Source organism: Carassius carassius, chromosome 14 (assembly GCF_963082965.1).
Source record: "Carassius carassius chromosome 14, fCarCar2.1, whole genome shotgun sequence".
NCBI lineage: Eukaryota > Metazoa > Chordata > Actinopteri > Cypriniformes > Cyprinidae > Carassius > Carassius carassius.
In genome coordinates, this window is record NC_081768.1 from 17,192,743 (window position 1) to 17,209,198 (window position 16,456).

General features: G+C 38.4%; 1 protein-coding gene and 1 long non-coding RNA gene across 2 annotated transcripts in view; both read left to right on the top strand.

The window, feature by feature from the left end:
- Positions 1–16,456, top strand: part of LOC132157207 (uncharacterized) — a 212,484-nt gene that overhangs the window by 141,618 nt on the left and 54,410 nt on the right. The window lies entirely within an intron of this gene.
- LOC132157201 (peroxisome proliferator-activated receptor gamma coactivator-related protein 1-like) lies at positions 3,818–16,301 on the top strand. The gene is made up of 14 exons (XM_059566435.1): positions 3,818–4,023; positions 5,838–5,963; positions 6,106–6,258; positions 6,373–6,438; positions 6,736–8,479; positions 8,558–8,611; positions 10,743–10,803; positions 11,095–11,159; positions 11,758–12,409; positions 12,518–12,718; positions 14,544–14,619; positions 14,707–14,828; positions 14,913–15,064; positions 15,968–16,301. Exons 1-14 carry the CDS (start codon positions 3,943–3,945, stop codon positions 16,066–16,068), a joined length of 3,654 nt encoding a protein of 1,217 aa, XP_059422418.1. The 5' UTR covers positions 3,818–3,942; the 3' UTR covers positions 16,069–16,301.

The following is a 16,456-nucleotide window of genomic DNA, read 5'->3' on the forward strand; positions in this document are numbered from 1 at the left end:
GCATTCAGTGAAAAAAACAAATTATTCTTTAGAATTTAAGATGCATTTAAGACTGAGCGAGAATTTGTGTATGTGTGTGAGTGTGCATGATTTCAATTCTAATTTGAGGCCATCTGGTGTCTCCAGTAGCTGCTGGCCTGCCCCACTGCCCCATGGGATTACCACGAGGATGTCACTGAAGCCACTCTCACCCTGATCTCAACACAGGCTCCCTGCACAAAGATGGTAATCAATCATTATACAGATGTTTTGTTTGTGTATTCAACAAAGGCTGAATTTGACATGAATACTTGTAATGTTCCTAGTGAACATATAAAAAGTAAAAACAGTAACAGTGTGAAATAATATTACAATTTCAAGTAATATATTTTAAAATATAATTTATTCCTACGATGGCAAAGCTGAATTTTCAGCATGATTACTTCAGCTTTGAGTGTCACATGAATGAGAAATCATTCTAATGTACCGATTTGCTGCCTAAGAAACATTTTGTCTTTAATCAACATGCATACTTGTCTTAATTTCTTAAAAAGAAAAAATCTTACTGTCCCCAAACTTCTGAACGAGAATGTACTGCATGTTTCTTTTGAAACAGTAAAGTTTATTTGTCACTCATAAATCTAGTAGTAAAATATGCTCTTCACAGAATGTAAATTTAATCACATAAAATATTAGGAGATATATAATCTATTATAATGATAATCTAAAAAGGTTATAAGACATAATGAAAAAGCACAGTCACTGTAATTAAACTGCAATTATACCTTAACTAAATAGAAACTGCATTGTGAAATATTCAGATGTGCAAAGAGCAATAGATTTGTCACATGATTATTAACTAGTACATAGTACAAAAGTGTCACTGTGGTCAATACAACAGACTGACACAGCATGATTCAACCAAAAATAAAGCAGAATTTGATTTATTATAACAGCTTGATGCCATATAGCTGTGCTCTGTTTATGGAGGAAGGGGCTGCATCCTCTGCTGCCTGTCTTCCCTTCGACTGAGACAGGAAGAAAGAAGAATAACAAGAAATGGCACACAGAGAGATAAAGAAAACGATGGCAGGGAGGGAATGAGAGTGAGAGGGAGAGAGAGAAGGGACGGAAGGAGGGAGTGTGACGAAGAGGCTGATGAAATGGATTTCCCCTCTTGTTGCCATAGCAACAGTGGTAGTGGATGAATGGTTTTCAGTACAGTTGGGTAGCTGCGAGGAATAAAGGAGGAATAGAAGGAGGACAGCACAGAGCAGCATTTTCTTCTGCCTGAAAATGTTCACTGTAAGTGCTGCCGTCTACCCACAAACACAGACAGCTATACTAAGACGCCGTCGAACTGTGGGTGAAAGATGCTGAGCAGTTTGTTTTTTTCTAAAGCAACCCACAAACACTGCTTACGCAAACAAAACCCTCAAGATGACGCAGTGACGTTTTGAATGCTCATACAGACATGCACTTGAAACAATTCATCATTAAGCCATTGGTGCCTGTTCTTAAATGTCTGTGAGGAACACAATTCACGGCACACCGAAAGTGTAAGAAAAAGATAACATACTGCACATATTGATAGTTACGGATAGTTATGGATGTTCGTAACATACAGTTCAAACTTTTTGTTATAAACTTACAATAAAACAGTCTTCTCAGAATTGCAAGTTTATATCTTACAGTTGCTAACAAAGCTAGAAATGTCAGAATTGTAAGATACTGTATAAACAATAATAAGCAAGAATGTTCTGTATATATATCTCAGAATTCTGGAGACTGAACATGGGTCTTTGAGAAGCAGCTTCAATAATATAAAACAGTGAAACTTTAAAAGAGTGACAATCAACAAAATATATCTTTTGTTAAATTAGTAGTGTACTAAAGGGAAAGGTAAGAGGTGGTGGACACCAAAGACAAATTAATATTTAATAGCGCCATCTAGTGGCTAACAGCACACAACGCGGAACCCTCTGCATTTCTACCTGGAAAAGAAATGCTCATTTAGACAGAAAGTTTGTCCAAAACGTTTGATGGGAGAACAGGAATTTATGAAACGTCAGAATTACTGACCCCGCTTCTTTTTAACAGGGCAAATCTCCATTGGCCTACAGTGAAAGATAAAAAAATAAAAATAAAAATAGAACAAACTAATACTAATACAACTAAGAAAAAAATAAGGGTGAGGGTTTTATTCTAGTAACATAAACACATCCAAGAATTTTGAGAATCTTATTTTTGTTATCCCCTTAACCTTTAAATATTTACATATGTTAATGGTGTTTACCTAATAGAACCATGTAGGTTAACTGTAAACATGGAGCATGGGCCATGTTTCAAATTTATACTGAAAAAATATAATTAGATAATTAAGTTGTTTTTAAGGAATTGTGTTTTCTACTTCTTTTCAGTTTAACTCCGGTTGGCATCCAGTTTATTGGTGCATTACCGCCCCCTGTGTTTTCTAATGCAGTGCTTATTTATTTATTTTTTAAATAAAAGTCTTTGTATGCTTCTATAATGTTTATACTTTATACATGTTATATTTTAATGTATCATTTATTTCTCTTTCTTTATTTATTTCGGTTCGCAAACTTCGGTATCAAGATTTATTCATTTCAATACTTTCCTCATAATGTTTCAGAAATCTGAAACCGATGGTATCTTACGTTGTAAAAAAAGGGTTGTGTTAACTTGTGTTAACAATAAAACATAACACTTCAAATGCACTGATTCAACCCACACTTCTCTATTTTCATTATTCTGAACACAAAAATGTATATAATACAAGATTATAAATAACAAACAAGAAAAAAAAGAAAAAAAAAGTTGTACTACTTACCCCCATATAACCAAAGAAACGACAACGCTAGGGCCGATGACGCATCATGGGGGCGTGACTAAGCATGTTCAGTTCAGTCGCTTGAAGCCGGCTGCTCCCGGTGTTGCCAGATTCAGATTGGGGCCCAGTTTGGCGGTATTGAATTTGATTGTGCGGGTAAAAATTCGCTTGGGCGGCTGGACAAACTTTGTATATGCACTGCATTCGAATTATACCTGTTGAAGGAGAGATGTTAGAGCACAGTGAATTATCAATATATATATATATATATATATATATATATATATATATATATATATATATATATATATATATATATATATATATATATATATTATACGATCCTGTCTTCTGTCTTTTAAAGAGTCCAGATTGGTATATCCTTGAAAATAGCTGGACTTGTCAGTTTTGACTGTGCAAAGATATGTAATGTTCTACAATATTAACTTCACGAAAGACTTAAGCCCGATTCGGACGGTAATTGTTTCTCATGTGGATCTATGTAAAAATAAATTCATATCACCTCGGTGATCAATGATTCGGATGGCGATTATTATTGTTGTTGTTGATTTTTTTTTGTCGGATTATTATTATACAGTATGTATCAATGAATGATGACACAGTTTTGACTGTCATGGACATAAACACGTGTGAAATACCTAATTACGTTGTTGTTGTTTTTTTCCTATAACTTTTATTGGGAACTATTTGCATTTAAATTCTTACTCTTGACATTGAAAACGTTGCATGTGTTTTATCGATGAATTACTTGATTGACGTTTTGAAAGTGATTGTTTGCATATTTAGTCATATTTTGGTAATTCACTTTAATATATTTGCCCCGATTTAACCCATGGGAAATTTATCTAACGTTGTTATATATTATTTTGTCGTCATTATTTTGTGTTAAGGACTTAAAATGTCTCTTAACAACCTTGACTGACATTCTATCACATTAGTTTGACAGTTTTGGGCAGTTTTTTGTTGGAGTGGCTGGGTGGGTTTTTGTGAGCTTCTGGGCTGGAAATCGTCCATCCAATCTGGCAACACTGGCTGCTGCGCCTGCATTGATTCACGTTTTTCAACACAGTCGAGTTCACTTGAGTTGTAAGATGGCGGCGCGGTGGGGAACAGGCGAGGAGATGTTAAAAGCCTGTAATACTCAAATGTTCTCACCGGTGAATCTTGACGAGGTAAGAACAGCACATATGGATACTTAGAGAGTGTTGCGCCTGAATGAAATTGTTGACATTCATCACACCGTCTAATATTTGAGGCAAATACGTGATGATGTGCAAGACTTTGTGACACGTGGATGGTGATGGTGAGATAGCTTTTAAGGTTCTTCTTGCCACCTGTGAGTTTATTTAAGAAATGGTCGTAGGAAAGTAAACATTTATTACTTTCCAAGTGTTGCTAGATTTCTTGCGTATCTATACAGAAGTCGCATGTCAAGGTATGACTGTATAAGTTTGCTAACAGTAGCTGATGTTGCCATGCTTCTGCATTCTTTTGACCTTACTCTATCACTCGAGACCATGATTCAACTACATAGTTATTTCTCTCTCTTTAAAATAAATCAATAAAAGTTTAGTTTTGCATTTTGTTAACCATAAATGCATTGTTTGATGGTGGTGATAAATAATCTGTAACCAGGAATGGTTAGCTGTTTAAACGTGTCAGATCTAATTATTTAAGGTTATTTTATTTAATGCTTATGTATTTTGACATTATTAGTGACTCCCTAATTCAGATATTCCTTTAATGGTCAGATCTGGCTTTCTTGTTGTTTGTTAGATATTCCAGTGACTCTCTCACTCCCACGTGGTTCACGCATTTTAAGTATGAAACTACCAGCGTTTCTTTTCATGCATTGTCGTAAATGTAACCTTAATTTCACTCGTTAACTGCAACTGGTTGTTTTAGTAAGTTACATTAGGCCTGATAAAGTTTAAAATACATCACAATCTGTATTTCAACAGATGGCATCTGTCACTCATATTACTTTATATGCCAGTATCTTTTAAGTATTATTTCTGCTCCGTTTGGTTGCATTTATTGTCTTTTGCATTGTTGTGACTGTGAATAAGAAAATTTGTCCCCAGTCGTTCATCGCGGTTTGCGTTGGTTCGCTGTCCAGCACGTGGTGCAGGTGTGAGTGGGTCAGTCGTGTTTGGGCCGTGTGTATTTACTCTCAGCAGCCTTTCATTGAGCCCATGTTTGTTTGTTTTTTAAACGCAATGGTTTATTATAATCAGTCTGGCCTGATTTTTTAATCTCGATTGCTTTTAGAAAAATAATAATTAGGATTTGTTGTAGCGAGGCGTGTTTTGAAGTCTGCCGGTGTTGGGTTTGCCCAGTAATGCACTGCGGCAGGATGTCGTGATGTGCGCAACACGTGGTTGTAACTTGAATGAACGCCTTAATTAACTGGATATGCTTGCATTTAATATTTTTCGTATTTAACACGATTTCAAATTTAAGACTATGATGCTTTTCTCGATTTTAAGTAGCTCGTCTATTTCTTAGGTTGTTTTGTTTTCAAGTTCATGGGGAAATATTCAGAAGATTCATTTAAAGGGAATTAAGTGTTAACATTTCAGCATTTCTGTTGATAAATGATGCTGTGAACTCTTAATACCAAAGCTGCTACTGGACAGGCCACCAATTACAAGCCTCAAAGACAGCACATTGTTTGCTGTTGAGCAAAGTCCTTATTTATTTATTTTTTAAATATAGGAACATTGACTTGATTGCAGCCTCACCTAATGCATATCACACCTTGCAGTGATTTATAGTTTTAGGCACATGCATAAAAATAATAATCTATATATTAACACTCGATTTGTTCCGAAAAGGCTGTCCAGTAAACGGACAGAAATGCGTCTACAGTTTAAAGTTGAAGTGTTTTGGCTGATTGGTCTGGTTTGCTGATGGATCAAGCAAGACCAACTATTTTAGGTCTGCAAACTTTAACCTATTTTTTTGTTTTTCCTTCTCTTGCAAGGTGGAAAGCTTCACTGCCGGCTGTCTGGAGTATCCTGGCCTTAACAATGGAGATGCTCTGGAGGCTTTACAAGGCTGTCTTGATCCTTCTATTTTGTCCATTTTTGAAGAAAGTCCCACTGGAGAAGTAATTAAAGCCTTTTATAAACTGTCAACAGAAGACTTGTTCATTGCATGAATTGATTTCAGCATAATGTTTTGTTTATTGAATTTCACTTGTTTTGATTTCACTCAGCAATGGCATTTATAAATTGTTTCCTCTTTTTCAGGTTAAAAGTAATATTTATGAGGAAAGTGAAGCGACGCTGCTCACAGCTCTCACTGAAATACTTGACAATGTTGATGATGAAAACTTGTCCCCTTTTGACACTCTGCCGGATTCAGACCTGTTCTCAGGGCAGAAGGGTCAGGAACATTCACCAGTGAGTCTTCACCTGTCTAAGCATGTCAGGAATGCATTAGTTGTTTATTAGTTTCATTTTGTAGGACAGCTCAATTAATTTTCAGATATCAATATTCTTTTATTCCCACTCTAGCTGAGAAAGTTCATCACACGGTCTCCTCCAGAGTCAATGATTCACACAAGACAATTTCCTGGGAAGGTATTTAAGTTCTTACACTTTCTTCAACAAAATGCCTAACCTAATATTTAGATTTAATTGTAAATAAGAGAATTGCTGTATAATACAATTAATTCCTTCAGTTTCAAATGTTGAAACATCTTTTATTTTGGTGAAAAACTGCATGGGGAACTAAAGCTTCTTTTGCTGACAACAGCCAGTTTATAAGCAATTCTCTCTAGAAGTTTGTGAAAATGGCTGCCATGTGGCCATCATAACTTCTTTCATTTCCTAACTTTACAGGCATAATGTAAGATGTGTTTTGTTTTCGTTTTATAGAGTCTCCCACGAATGCAAAGAGTGTCCCAGCAGAACAGTGAAGGAGAAGAGGAAGATGGAGACAATAGTTTTTTGACCCCCATAGCCAATATTGATTTGGCATCACTGGATGAATTTGACTGGTGCCTTCCTGAGTCCTTAGAGCAGGATGGAGAGAGTATGCCTGTTAATCTCAGTGATTTAGTAAAACACATGCACCCTTACTGCATGACATTATGTGTGGAAGGAGAAGAGGGACAAGAGCATCTTCTGCCTGAGAGGGGCCTTGTGCTAGAAGTGGTTGATCAAGGAGAGCATGGAGAGCCCATCCTGGCAATCCCAGATCTCAGCATCCCACTTTCTCACACAGACTCCGCAGAAGGTGAACAAAGAGTCCCGGAGAATAGCAGAGACAAGCAAGAACCAAAGCTTGAAGATGGTGCTAAAAATGTCCCACCTAAGGATACTAAAGTGTCTCCTGTGGAGGAGGAGAAAGAGGTTGTCAAGGTACGTAAAGGGAAAAAGAAAAGTAAACTTCTTGAAGCCCCTATAGCTGAACAGAGAGTTTTGAGAAGATCAAGAGTTAAAGAAGAGCCACAGAAGAAATGCCCAGAAGAACGAAAGAAGAAAAAGGTGACTTTCTCACCTGTGCTCGCATCAGCAGAGCCCAAAAACGCTAAACTTGATCGTCCTACAGAGTTGACGACCCTTAAACCTCAGGTTGAAAAGAAGCATATCACAACCCCTCCAGCTGAAGCAAAAATCACTGTCTCGCAGCCAGAGAACAAACCTCTTGAAAAGTCTGTGGAGGTAGAACCCTCGAAACAGGCACCTGTTAGCAAACATGAAACTAAGCCCAAACCTCTCAGTTTACAGCAATACCGTCTCCTCCGCCAGCAGAAGAAACCAGATCTGGTGGACAAAACGGAGGATTACAGCACTAAATGGCCCAAGTTGCCTGAACCGCCCAAGGAGCTTCCACCAATACCCTGCCTGCCAGACCCCAACGCCAGAGATCCACGTAAAACCATGCATACTCCTGTTAAAAAAGAAATTGCACCTGAAATCATGCCGGCATGGCACCCGAGGGGCCCCGCTGCTCCCCCAACACCTGAAGCTTTGCTCACCCCACCAGCTTCACTGACGGCTTCCTCTAAGAAACCTGCAACTTCTAAACCAACCCCTCCACCTTCTGATACATCTAAAAGTTCACCCCAGTTAGTCCAACCCTCACCCCAAAAACTACCTGCTCCCATCGGTGTGCCACAAAACAGTATTCACACCAAGTCCTCTGCCTCCATCAAACATGTGGCTCCTGATAGGACCGTTTCATTATCAGTGTCTACTACATCTGGAGGCCCTCAAGGTCTCAGTGCACAGAGTCATAAGGAATGTTTACATGAGAACCCCGATGCTGCTCCATCCAAAGCTTCCTCAAGGCCTCAGATGATCACTACACAAGTTCAGAGCTCAAACTCCAGCCCTCATATACCTAGTGCTGCTGTGCCTGCAAAGAGAGAGACTGAGCAGGTTGTTTTGGCCCCTGTGTCTGATCAAGGCAAAAACACCGTGCCAATTAATTCTAAAAAGCTGACCTCACGCTCACAGCCTCACGTTGCACCAATAGCTGCTCAGCCATTTTTCTCGGCTCAAGTTCAGGCCAGAGTTGTTGAACTGGCAGAGCAGATGAGGATGGCTTCCTCTGAGATCCCCAAACCGAAGAACACCACAGTTGAGCTGATTGAGTCTTTCACAAGTGAAATTGGTGAGCGTTTGTTCATATTTTGTTAGGTAATAATTTCTGTGGAGTGGTTTATTATAAACTTTTTTTTTTTTCTTTTAGGTATTGAAGCTGCTGATCTTTCAAGCCTCCTGGAGCAGTTTGAGGAATCTCAGTGTAAGTGATATTATCTCAGAGCTTTTACTCTCAAAGTATTTGAGGGTTGTTAAAATCATGCTACAAGTCAAGCAGACTTTGTGAAGAATGTTAATGCTGAGCACAGCAGAGCTTTCTTTGGAAATGAGTGCCCTCTTAGTGAATATATGTAAACCCATACTGCCTTCTTTAGAATGCAGACCATTCATTTGTAAAGGTGGGCGTACACGGTGCGATTTTTGCTGTCATACGAGTTCGCATGCGTTTTTTTTTTTTTTATATATATATATTTTTTTAAATCGTGTGGAAATCGTGTATGGTCGCGACTCGTATCATGTGCGAGGAATTACGAGCCGAGCAGAGTGCCTTACGAGCACTTCCCGACCTACCGATCATTTTTAAACATGTCTAAAAAGTTTGTGAGCTGTCGGTTTGAATTTGTGACATGTGCGATTGAAAGAGCCGATTTGTTGATCTATCTGAAGTTAACCAATCACGAACTAGGAAAACCACGAAGAAGAAAGACGAAGACAGCAGCGCTATGGCGAATGTGGACTATTGACCAGGAGGATAAACTCGCTGAACAGCGAGCGCTGTATGAGGTTTCTAGCAGCGTGTACCATGCTTTTTAATTCTCTCTCTCTCTCTCTCTCTCTCTCTCTCTCTCTCTCTCTCTCTCTCTCTCTCTCTCTCTCTCTCTCTCTCTCTCTCTCTCTCTCTCTCGGCAGGTCGTAAAATCGTGTCGTATATCACCTCGTCCGTATGTTTTTCAGATAAACTCACTCGTGACGTGTATGTGGACATACGATCTGCCGACCATCCAAATTCGCACCGTGTACGCCCACCTTAAGCAACTAGGCCAACATTTGAGCTTGGAAAAAGTTGTCATTCTTGAGTTGAAAGAATTTGTGTCCATGTTCCCAGGTCAAGCACAGATTTCAAGTACAGAGTTCACAATTAAACATGACTTAGTGGTTAGATTAAACTTATCACAAAAAAAATATCTTCTACTGACGTAATAGTAGTGTTCGGTTCACAACCCTCTACGGACACCTTGGGAAAAAACTTACAAAAATACTGATGGGATAATAATTATGAATTCTAATAATAAGAACTGTTCTTAAAAGCTGAAGACTTCCATAGGATCGCCGTTATTTGGACAGGAAAATGCAACAAAGAATATTGTTTAAATGTAGCACGTCAATTCTCTCTGTGTGTGTGAGAGAAAGCGACGGCGATTTGTGCACCTTCACACTAGATTTTACGGTTTAACTTATTTACAGTTTACAGTTAAACTTATACTTAGCCTCCAACAAACACACTGGTGAGTAAAATCTGAGAATTTATTAGCCATTGGCTAATATTAGACATCATTTAGTCGCCAGAATGAACATTGTCGCATATGCATAATTTCCAGTTAAGAGGGTTGGTTTAAATGATGTAAAGGTTTGTTTCCTTTTCTTAGTGATATTCTGTTTTTAACCTGAATGGTTATTGTTTTATATATATTTTACAACACGTCACATAGAACTATATCAATACTAAAGATCAGCAGATTAAATATATTTTTGGTCATTCCAATAGGAATGTCTAATCGGGATCAGTAGTGTCAATTATGGACCAATAATTTTCCCCACAGAATTTGCTTATTTTCCAACTAGGTCACGTGAATTCGCCATGCTGACCAACTAATAATTGATGTCTGAGCTGTGCTTTTTACACAGCTATGCTATTAATAATAGACAGTTTTGCTTGTATCACCACACCTGAAGAATAGGGTCTGTTCCTTTAAGAGAAGGCGTGGCTTCAATGAAAACCGCTGCTATGTGAGGATGAGCTCATTGAACTGCTGGAATTCTGCCCTGTTAACAAAACCATTTTAAAACCAGTTGGCTGTCTTTGTCTGTAGATATGCTGGGTCGGAAAACTGACAGCGTATCCATTAAGCAAGCATTTATCTTTAGTCTGCTGCTTTTCAGCTGTTGAGTGGGCAGATGCAATGCATTTTTTGTAGAGTGTCACAATACATTATGCTGCTTGTGGCCGTATTCTGCTAGATGCTGGACAGTCTGATTGTTTCAGCTATTTTAAGGGTCTGTCCCATCTTACCCTCCTGTATTTGGTCATTCACAACCCTACTTTTTCTTTCCAGCCAAAGAGGAGCAGAGTGTACTGGAGGTCTGTGGTAGAGCAGCCGCTGTAGGAAACTCCAGGTGAGTATCATGAGGTGGAGTGATGGAGTTACCCTACAGCCCTTGTGCTGCTCTCACACCAAACTCAGTGTTTGTGTGTGTGTGTGTGTGTGGACAAAGGCCACTTATCACCAAGACCTACCGAAACAAATGAAGTCCCCCATCATGGCTTCAGAATGTGAAGGTGGATGGAGACTAACAAGCATAGCTTGTGTTAGTCTGAGCAATGTTTTAACAACATTAGTAATTCAGTGCTTTTAACATAGTTTCCACTGCTGATTGTATTCATTTATATTTTTATTTTGAATTCAGTTATGAGCAGGTGGACACTAAGGCAGTGGAGAAAACCCGCAACCATGACCTGGGAAGCACAGCAGGTATGGTGTTTTTATTGTGTGTGTGTTTGTTTTAAATAAATGTTTTGTATAAATTGTATACATTTTTATTCGTCAGAAATACATGGTACATGTTGTTGTTGTTTTTATAAATTAAATACATATACACTACTGTTCAAAAGTTTAATGGCTGTAAGATTTTCAATGTTTTTGAAATGTCTCTTAATCTTTTTTTTTTATTTTTCATTTAAAAAGAAAGTATTTTATTATTTTCCAATTTTTTATTCCATTTACTCCAGTCTTCAGTGTCGCATGATCCTTCAGTAGACATTCTAATATGCTGATTTGGAGCTAAAAAAAAATTACTTTTGAGGATAATTTGGTGAATAGAAAGTTCAAAAGAACAGCATTTATTTGAAAAAGAAAAAAAAATCTTGCTGTCCCCAAACGTTTGAACTGTAGTGTACATATATAGCTTATTCATTTAAAATAAATGGCACATGGTTTGACTTATGTAATGCAAACAAATTCATTTAAATGCAAATCAATTTTGAGGCCACTCTATATCAAAATTGGCATTTAAAGCCGTTATCATTTCTTTAAATAAAATTAACCTCCAATCAAATGACTCTTCCCATAGGTCTCACACCTCCTGCCACACCCCCACACCAGGTGTGGAAGCCTATTGCACCAGTTTCACTACTGGGGAAAACCAAGAAGTCAGAGGTCCTTAAACCAACTCCTAACAAGGCCATTCAGATAGAGGCGAGACCACTACCTTCAAATAAGCTGCGCAGCCAGCCTCAGACCCCTACTTCTACTGGACAGACTCAGCCTTTTTCCCTTGACCACGACTACTGCCTCCCTCCAAAAGAACCCTGTCCAAATGAAGTTGGCAGTCGGTGGAATGTCAAACAACAGCCTAGCATTGTTATCAAGACCGTTGAGCTACCACCCAATAAGCTAGCCCAGAACAGCAAAGCTACATCGTCTTCAGTTACAGAGGGAACCCAGAGACATCTCAGCCTCAGTCAACCTTCTGCAGATAGGTGTACATTAAAAAGTTCTGCCTTGGAGACTCCAGACACCTCTCCAAACAGGCCTGACTCTGAAATCTCTTTACTGGGTGAAGCAAAATGCAACCAGCAGGAATTTGGGAACTACTCTGAGCGTTCCTCCAGACAGTACCAACAGGACAGAGGCCGCTCGAAGCGGAGATACAGAGCCCGGTCCTCTAGTAGCTCAGAATCCAGCTCCTCCTCCTCCCGATCACATTCACCACCTAGGAAAAGGTCAGCTTCGATGTGGTTATACACATTTATAATAATTATAAAGGCACTTTGAAGCACATCATTCTAGAGGATTTTGCCAAATGTGTGTTTTTTTTTTTCATTTTCCAGATACAGGTCTCGTCACTCAAGCAGCAGATCCAGTTCATCATCTCGGTCTCGTTCCCGATCCAGCTCCAGGTCATTTTCCCCGCCCCGGCGGCGACGGTATTCATATTCAAGTTCACGCTCTGGATCCTGGAGCTGCAGCCGCTCTCGATCCAGATCCCGCTCCTCCGACATCGAGCATAGGCACTGGAAAAGACATAGAAGGTGGCCACATGTTTCAGTGTTACATAGTGTCTTTTAGATGCTATTACAGTTTTTACTAATGTTTTGAATTTGATCTTCCATTTTCATTTGAAAATTTTATTAGATTTGTTGAATTTTTTCAAAGAAATTTTACTCATGTTTCAGTTAAGACATCAGGGTAAAAACTTAAAATTGAGAACACTTTGGCAACTAGCTGAAATCAAGTTTATTTTTTAAAAAAAATTTAATGTTTTTTTTTAAATGGTCATGGTTTAGTTAACTACAGGTCCTTCTAAAAAAATAGCATATTGTGATAGTTCATTATTTTCCATAATGTAATGATAAAAATTAAACTTTCATATATTTTAGGTTCATTGCACACCAACTGAAATATTTCAGGTTTTTTGTTTTTATACTGATGATTTTGGCATACAGTTCATGAAAACCCAAAGTTCCTATCTCAAAAAATTAGCATATTTCATCCGACCAATAAAAGAAGTGTTTTTAATACAAAAAAAGGCAACCTTCAAATAATTGTTCAGTTATGCACTCAATACTTGGTCGGGAATCCTTTTGCAGAAATGACTGCTTCAATGCGGCGTGCCATGGAGGCAATCAGCCTGTGGCACTGCTGAGGTGTTATGGAGGCCCAGGATGCTTCGATAGCAGCCTTAAGCTCATCCAGAGTGTTGGGTCTTGCGTCTCTCTACTTTCTCTTCACAATATCCCACAGATTCTCTATGGGGTTCAGGTCAGGAGAGTTGGCAGGCCAATTGAGCACAGTAATACCATGGTCAGTAAACCATTTACCAGTGGTTTTGGCACTGTGAGCAGGTGCCAGGTCATGCTGAAAAACGAAATCTTCATCTCTATAAAGTTTTTCAGCAGATGGAAGCATGAAGTGCTCCAAAATCTCCTGATAGCTAGCTGCATTGACCCTGCCCTTGATAAAACACAGTGGACTAACACCAGCAGCTGACATGGCACCCCAGACCATCACTGACTGTGGGTACTTGACACTGGACTTCAGGCATTTTGGCATTTCCTTCTCCCCAGTCTTCCTCCAGACTCTGGCACCTTGATTTCCGAATGACATGCAAAATTTGCTTTCATCCGAAAAAAGGACTTTGGACCACTGAGCAACAGTCCAGTGCTGCTTCTCTGTAGCCCATTTCCTGCACACGCCTGTGCACAGTGGCTCTGGATGTTTCTACTCCAGACTCAGTCCACTGCTTCCTCAGGTCCCCCAAGATCTGGAATCGGTCCTTCTCCACAATCTTCCTCAGGGTCCGGTCATCTCTTCTCGTTGTTCAGCGTTTTTTGCCACACTTTTTCCTTCCCACAGACTTCCCACTTAGGTGCCTTGATACAGCACTCTGGGAACAGCCTGTTCATTCAGAAATTTCTTTCTGTGTCTTACCCTCTCGCTTGAGGGTGTCAATGATGGCCTTCTGGACCGCAGTCAGGGAGGCAGTCTTACCCATGATTGCGGTTTTGAGTAATGAACCAGGCTGGGAGTTTTTAAAAGCCTCAGGAATCTTTTGCAGGTGTTTAGAGTTAATTAGTTGATTCAGATGATTAGGTTAATAGCTCGTTTAGAGAACCTTTTCATGATATGCTAATTTTTTGAGATAGGAACTTTGGGTTTTCATGAGCTGTATGCGAAAATCATCAGTATTAAAACAATAAAAGACCTGAAATATTTCAGTTGGTGTGCAATGAATCTAAAATATATGAAAGTTTAATTTTTATCATTACATTATGGAAAATAATGAACTTTATCACAATATGCTTATTTTTTGAGAAGGACCTGTATAATCCTAATATGTTTTGATTTTATTGATAGCCCTAATCAGAGATCTGGTTACCGGTGTATACAAAATTCCAATGAGGATTCAAAAAGATGGAAGGAGAAAGCAATTGTGAGTATTTTAATCAAGAAAGACGTGCCTTTTAGATTTTCCTCAAAAGCACCTGATTTCTGATGTTGTAATTGAAATGTTATGTAGGAGGAGCGGAGAGTTGTTTATGTTGGACGAATTCGTGGAAGCATGACTCGTAAAGAGCTGAAGGAGCGCTTCTCATTCTTCGGAGAAATTGAGGAGTGCACTGTGCACTTCAGAGAAAATGGGTATGGCTTTTTTAATTGTATTTATTTGGTATATTGTTTACACTAAAAAAGAAAAGAATGTTGCTAACTCTCTTATTATTTCAGGGACAACTATGGCTTTGTTACATACTATGACACCAAGGATGCGTTTGACGCTATTGAGAATGGAAGCAAGCTGAGAGAGCAGAATGAGCTTCCATTTGACCTGTGCTTTGGAGGCAGGAGACAGTTCTGCAAGACCAGTTATGCTGATCTTGGTGAGCTTAGCATCATGACTTTTTTTTTTTTTCTTTTTTCATTTAACTCTTAAATGCTTATATTTACAGCATGGATGGTTCGCTAACTGCTGCAATAACAAAAAAACTTGATATTTTAAGAACAATTATAGAAGAATACAATATAAAGCATGTTTTGTTACTTTTTGAAACCTAGAAGGGTTCAGTTTGAGCAGATGATTTTACCATCGCTGTCGTCGTCAGAGCACATTTCCACAGTACATTCAGAATCTGGCTCATATTCGCGATCTCAACCATATTGATTTCAATGACTTCAAAAACAGTATTTTGATCACTGGCAGCTTATTCACCACACCCAGCATCAAATTACATTTATCCCATTTATAATCACATTTATATTTCATTGCGTACAGTAATTGCTCTGCAGTAAAGCCATTCAAACCAGTTCAGTTTTTGCAGATGATATTCTTTTGTTTTATAATTGCCTATGGTAATTATGAGTGAATCATCGCCACCTCGAGGAATAAAGGTGCTTTGCACATATTGCGTCATCACATATGTAAATATTATTGCATAGGAAAAATATACTTCTCAGGTCTTTTAGAACCCTATACAACTTTATATGCTATTCAGGGTGTTGTGTTCTCAGTTCTCAGAAACCAGTCACACAAAATTTCTTCAGCAACAGGTAGCCTACATTTCTGATTCAAGTTTTACAGATTGCTATTCTAGCATCCTTTTTGGTCCCAGTTAAGTGCATCAACACTGCTGACATATTTACATCTTGTAACTTTAGGACAATTGTTGATGTTTCTGCTGTATATTTCCGGGTGTTGAAATTTTAATGCATCACTCATTGACAGTCTTTGAAAATGTTCCTGTTAAAGACTCCAGATGCTACAGTCTCTTTTTGATTTCTTTCAGATTCAAACCGGGAGTACGATCCACAGCCTACAAAAGGCAAATTTGATGCACTAGACTTTGACACTTTACTCAAACAGGCTCAGAAGAACCTGAAAAGGTAACAATTAGTCAAGCCACAGGAGAGAAGACCGATTACCTCCGAGCAAAATGCTGTTGCCCCTCAATTACTGTTTTTGGTTGTTTTTGTTGTTTTGTTTTTCTCTTTGTTTTTGTTTGTTTCTGCAAGTTTACACCTTCTATTGAAGTGAACATTTGTAAGAAAACTTGAAAGTGCAAAAAAAAAAAAGAGATAATGAAATATAAAGAAACTGTGGAATGAAATAATAGAATTGTTTTTTAAAAAAAAAAGGATTAAATTTATTTAAATGTTTAATCTGAATTGCTGAATGTTGGATACATTTTAACATGAACTGAATGAAAACATTATGTTGGTGAAAACGGGTTTATAATGCTGAATTTTTCAACCTAACTAAACCTGAGATTAAAAGT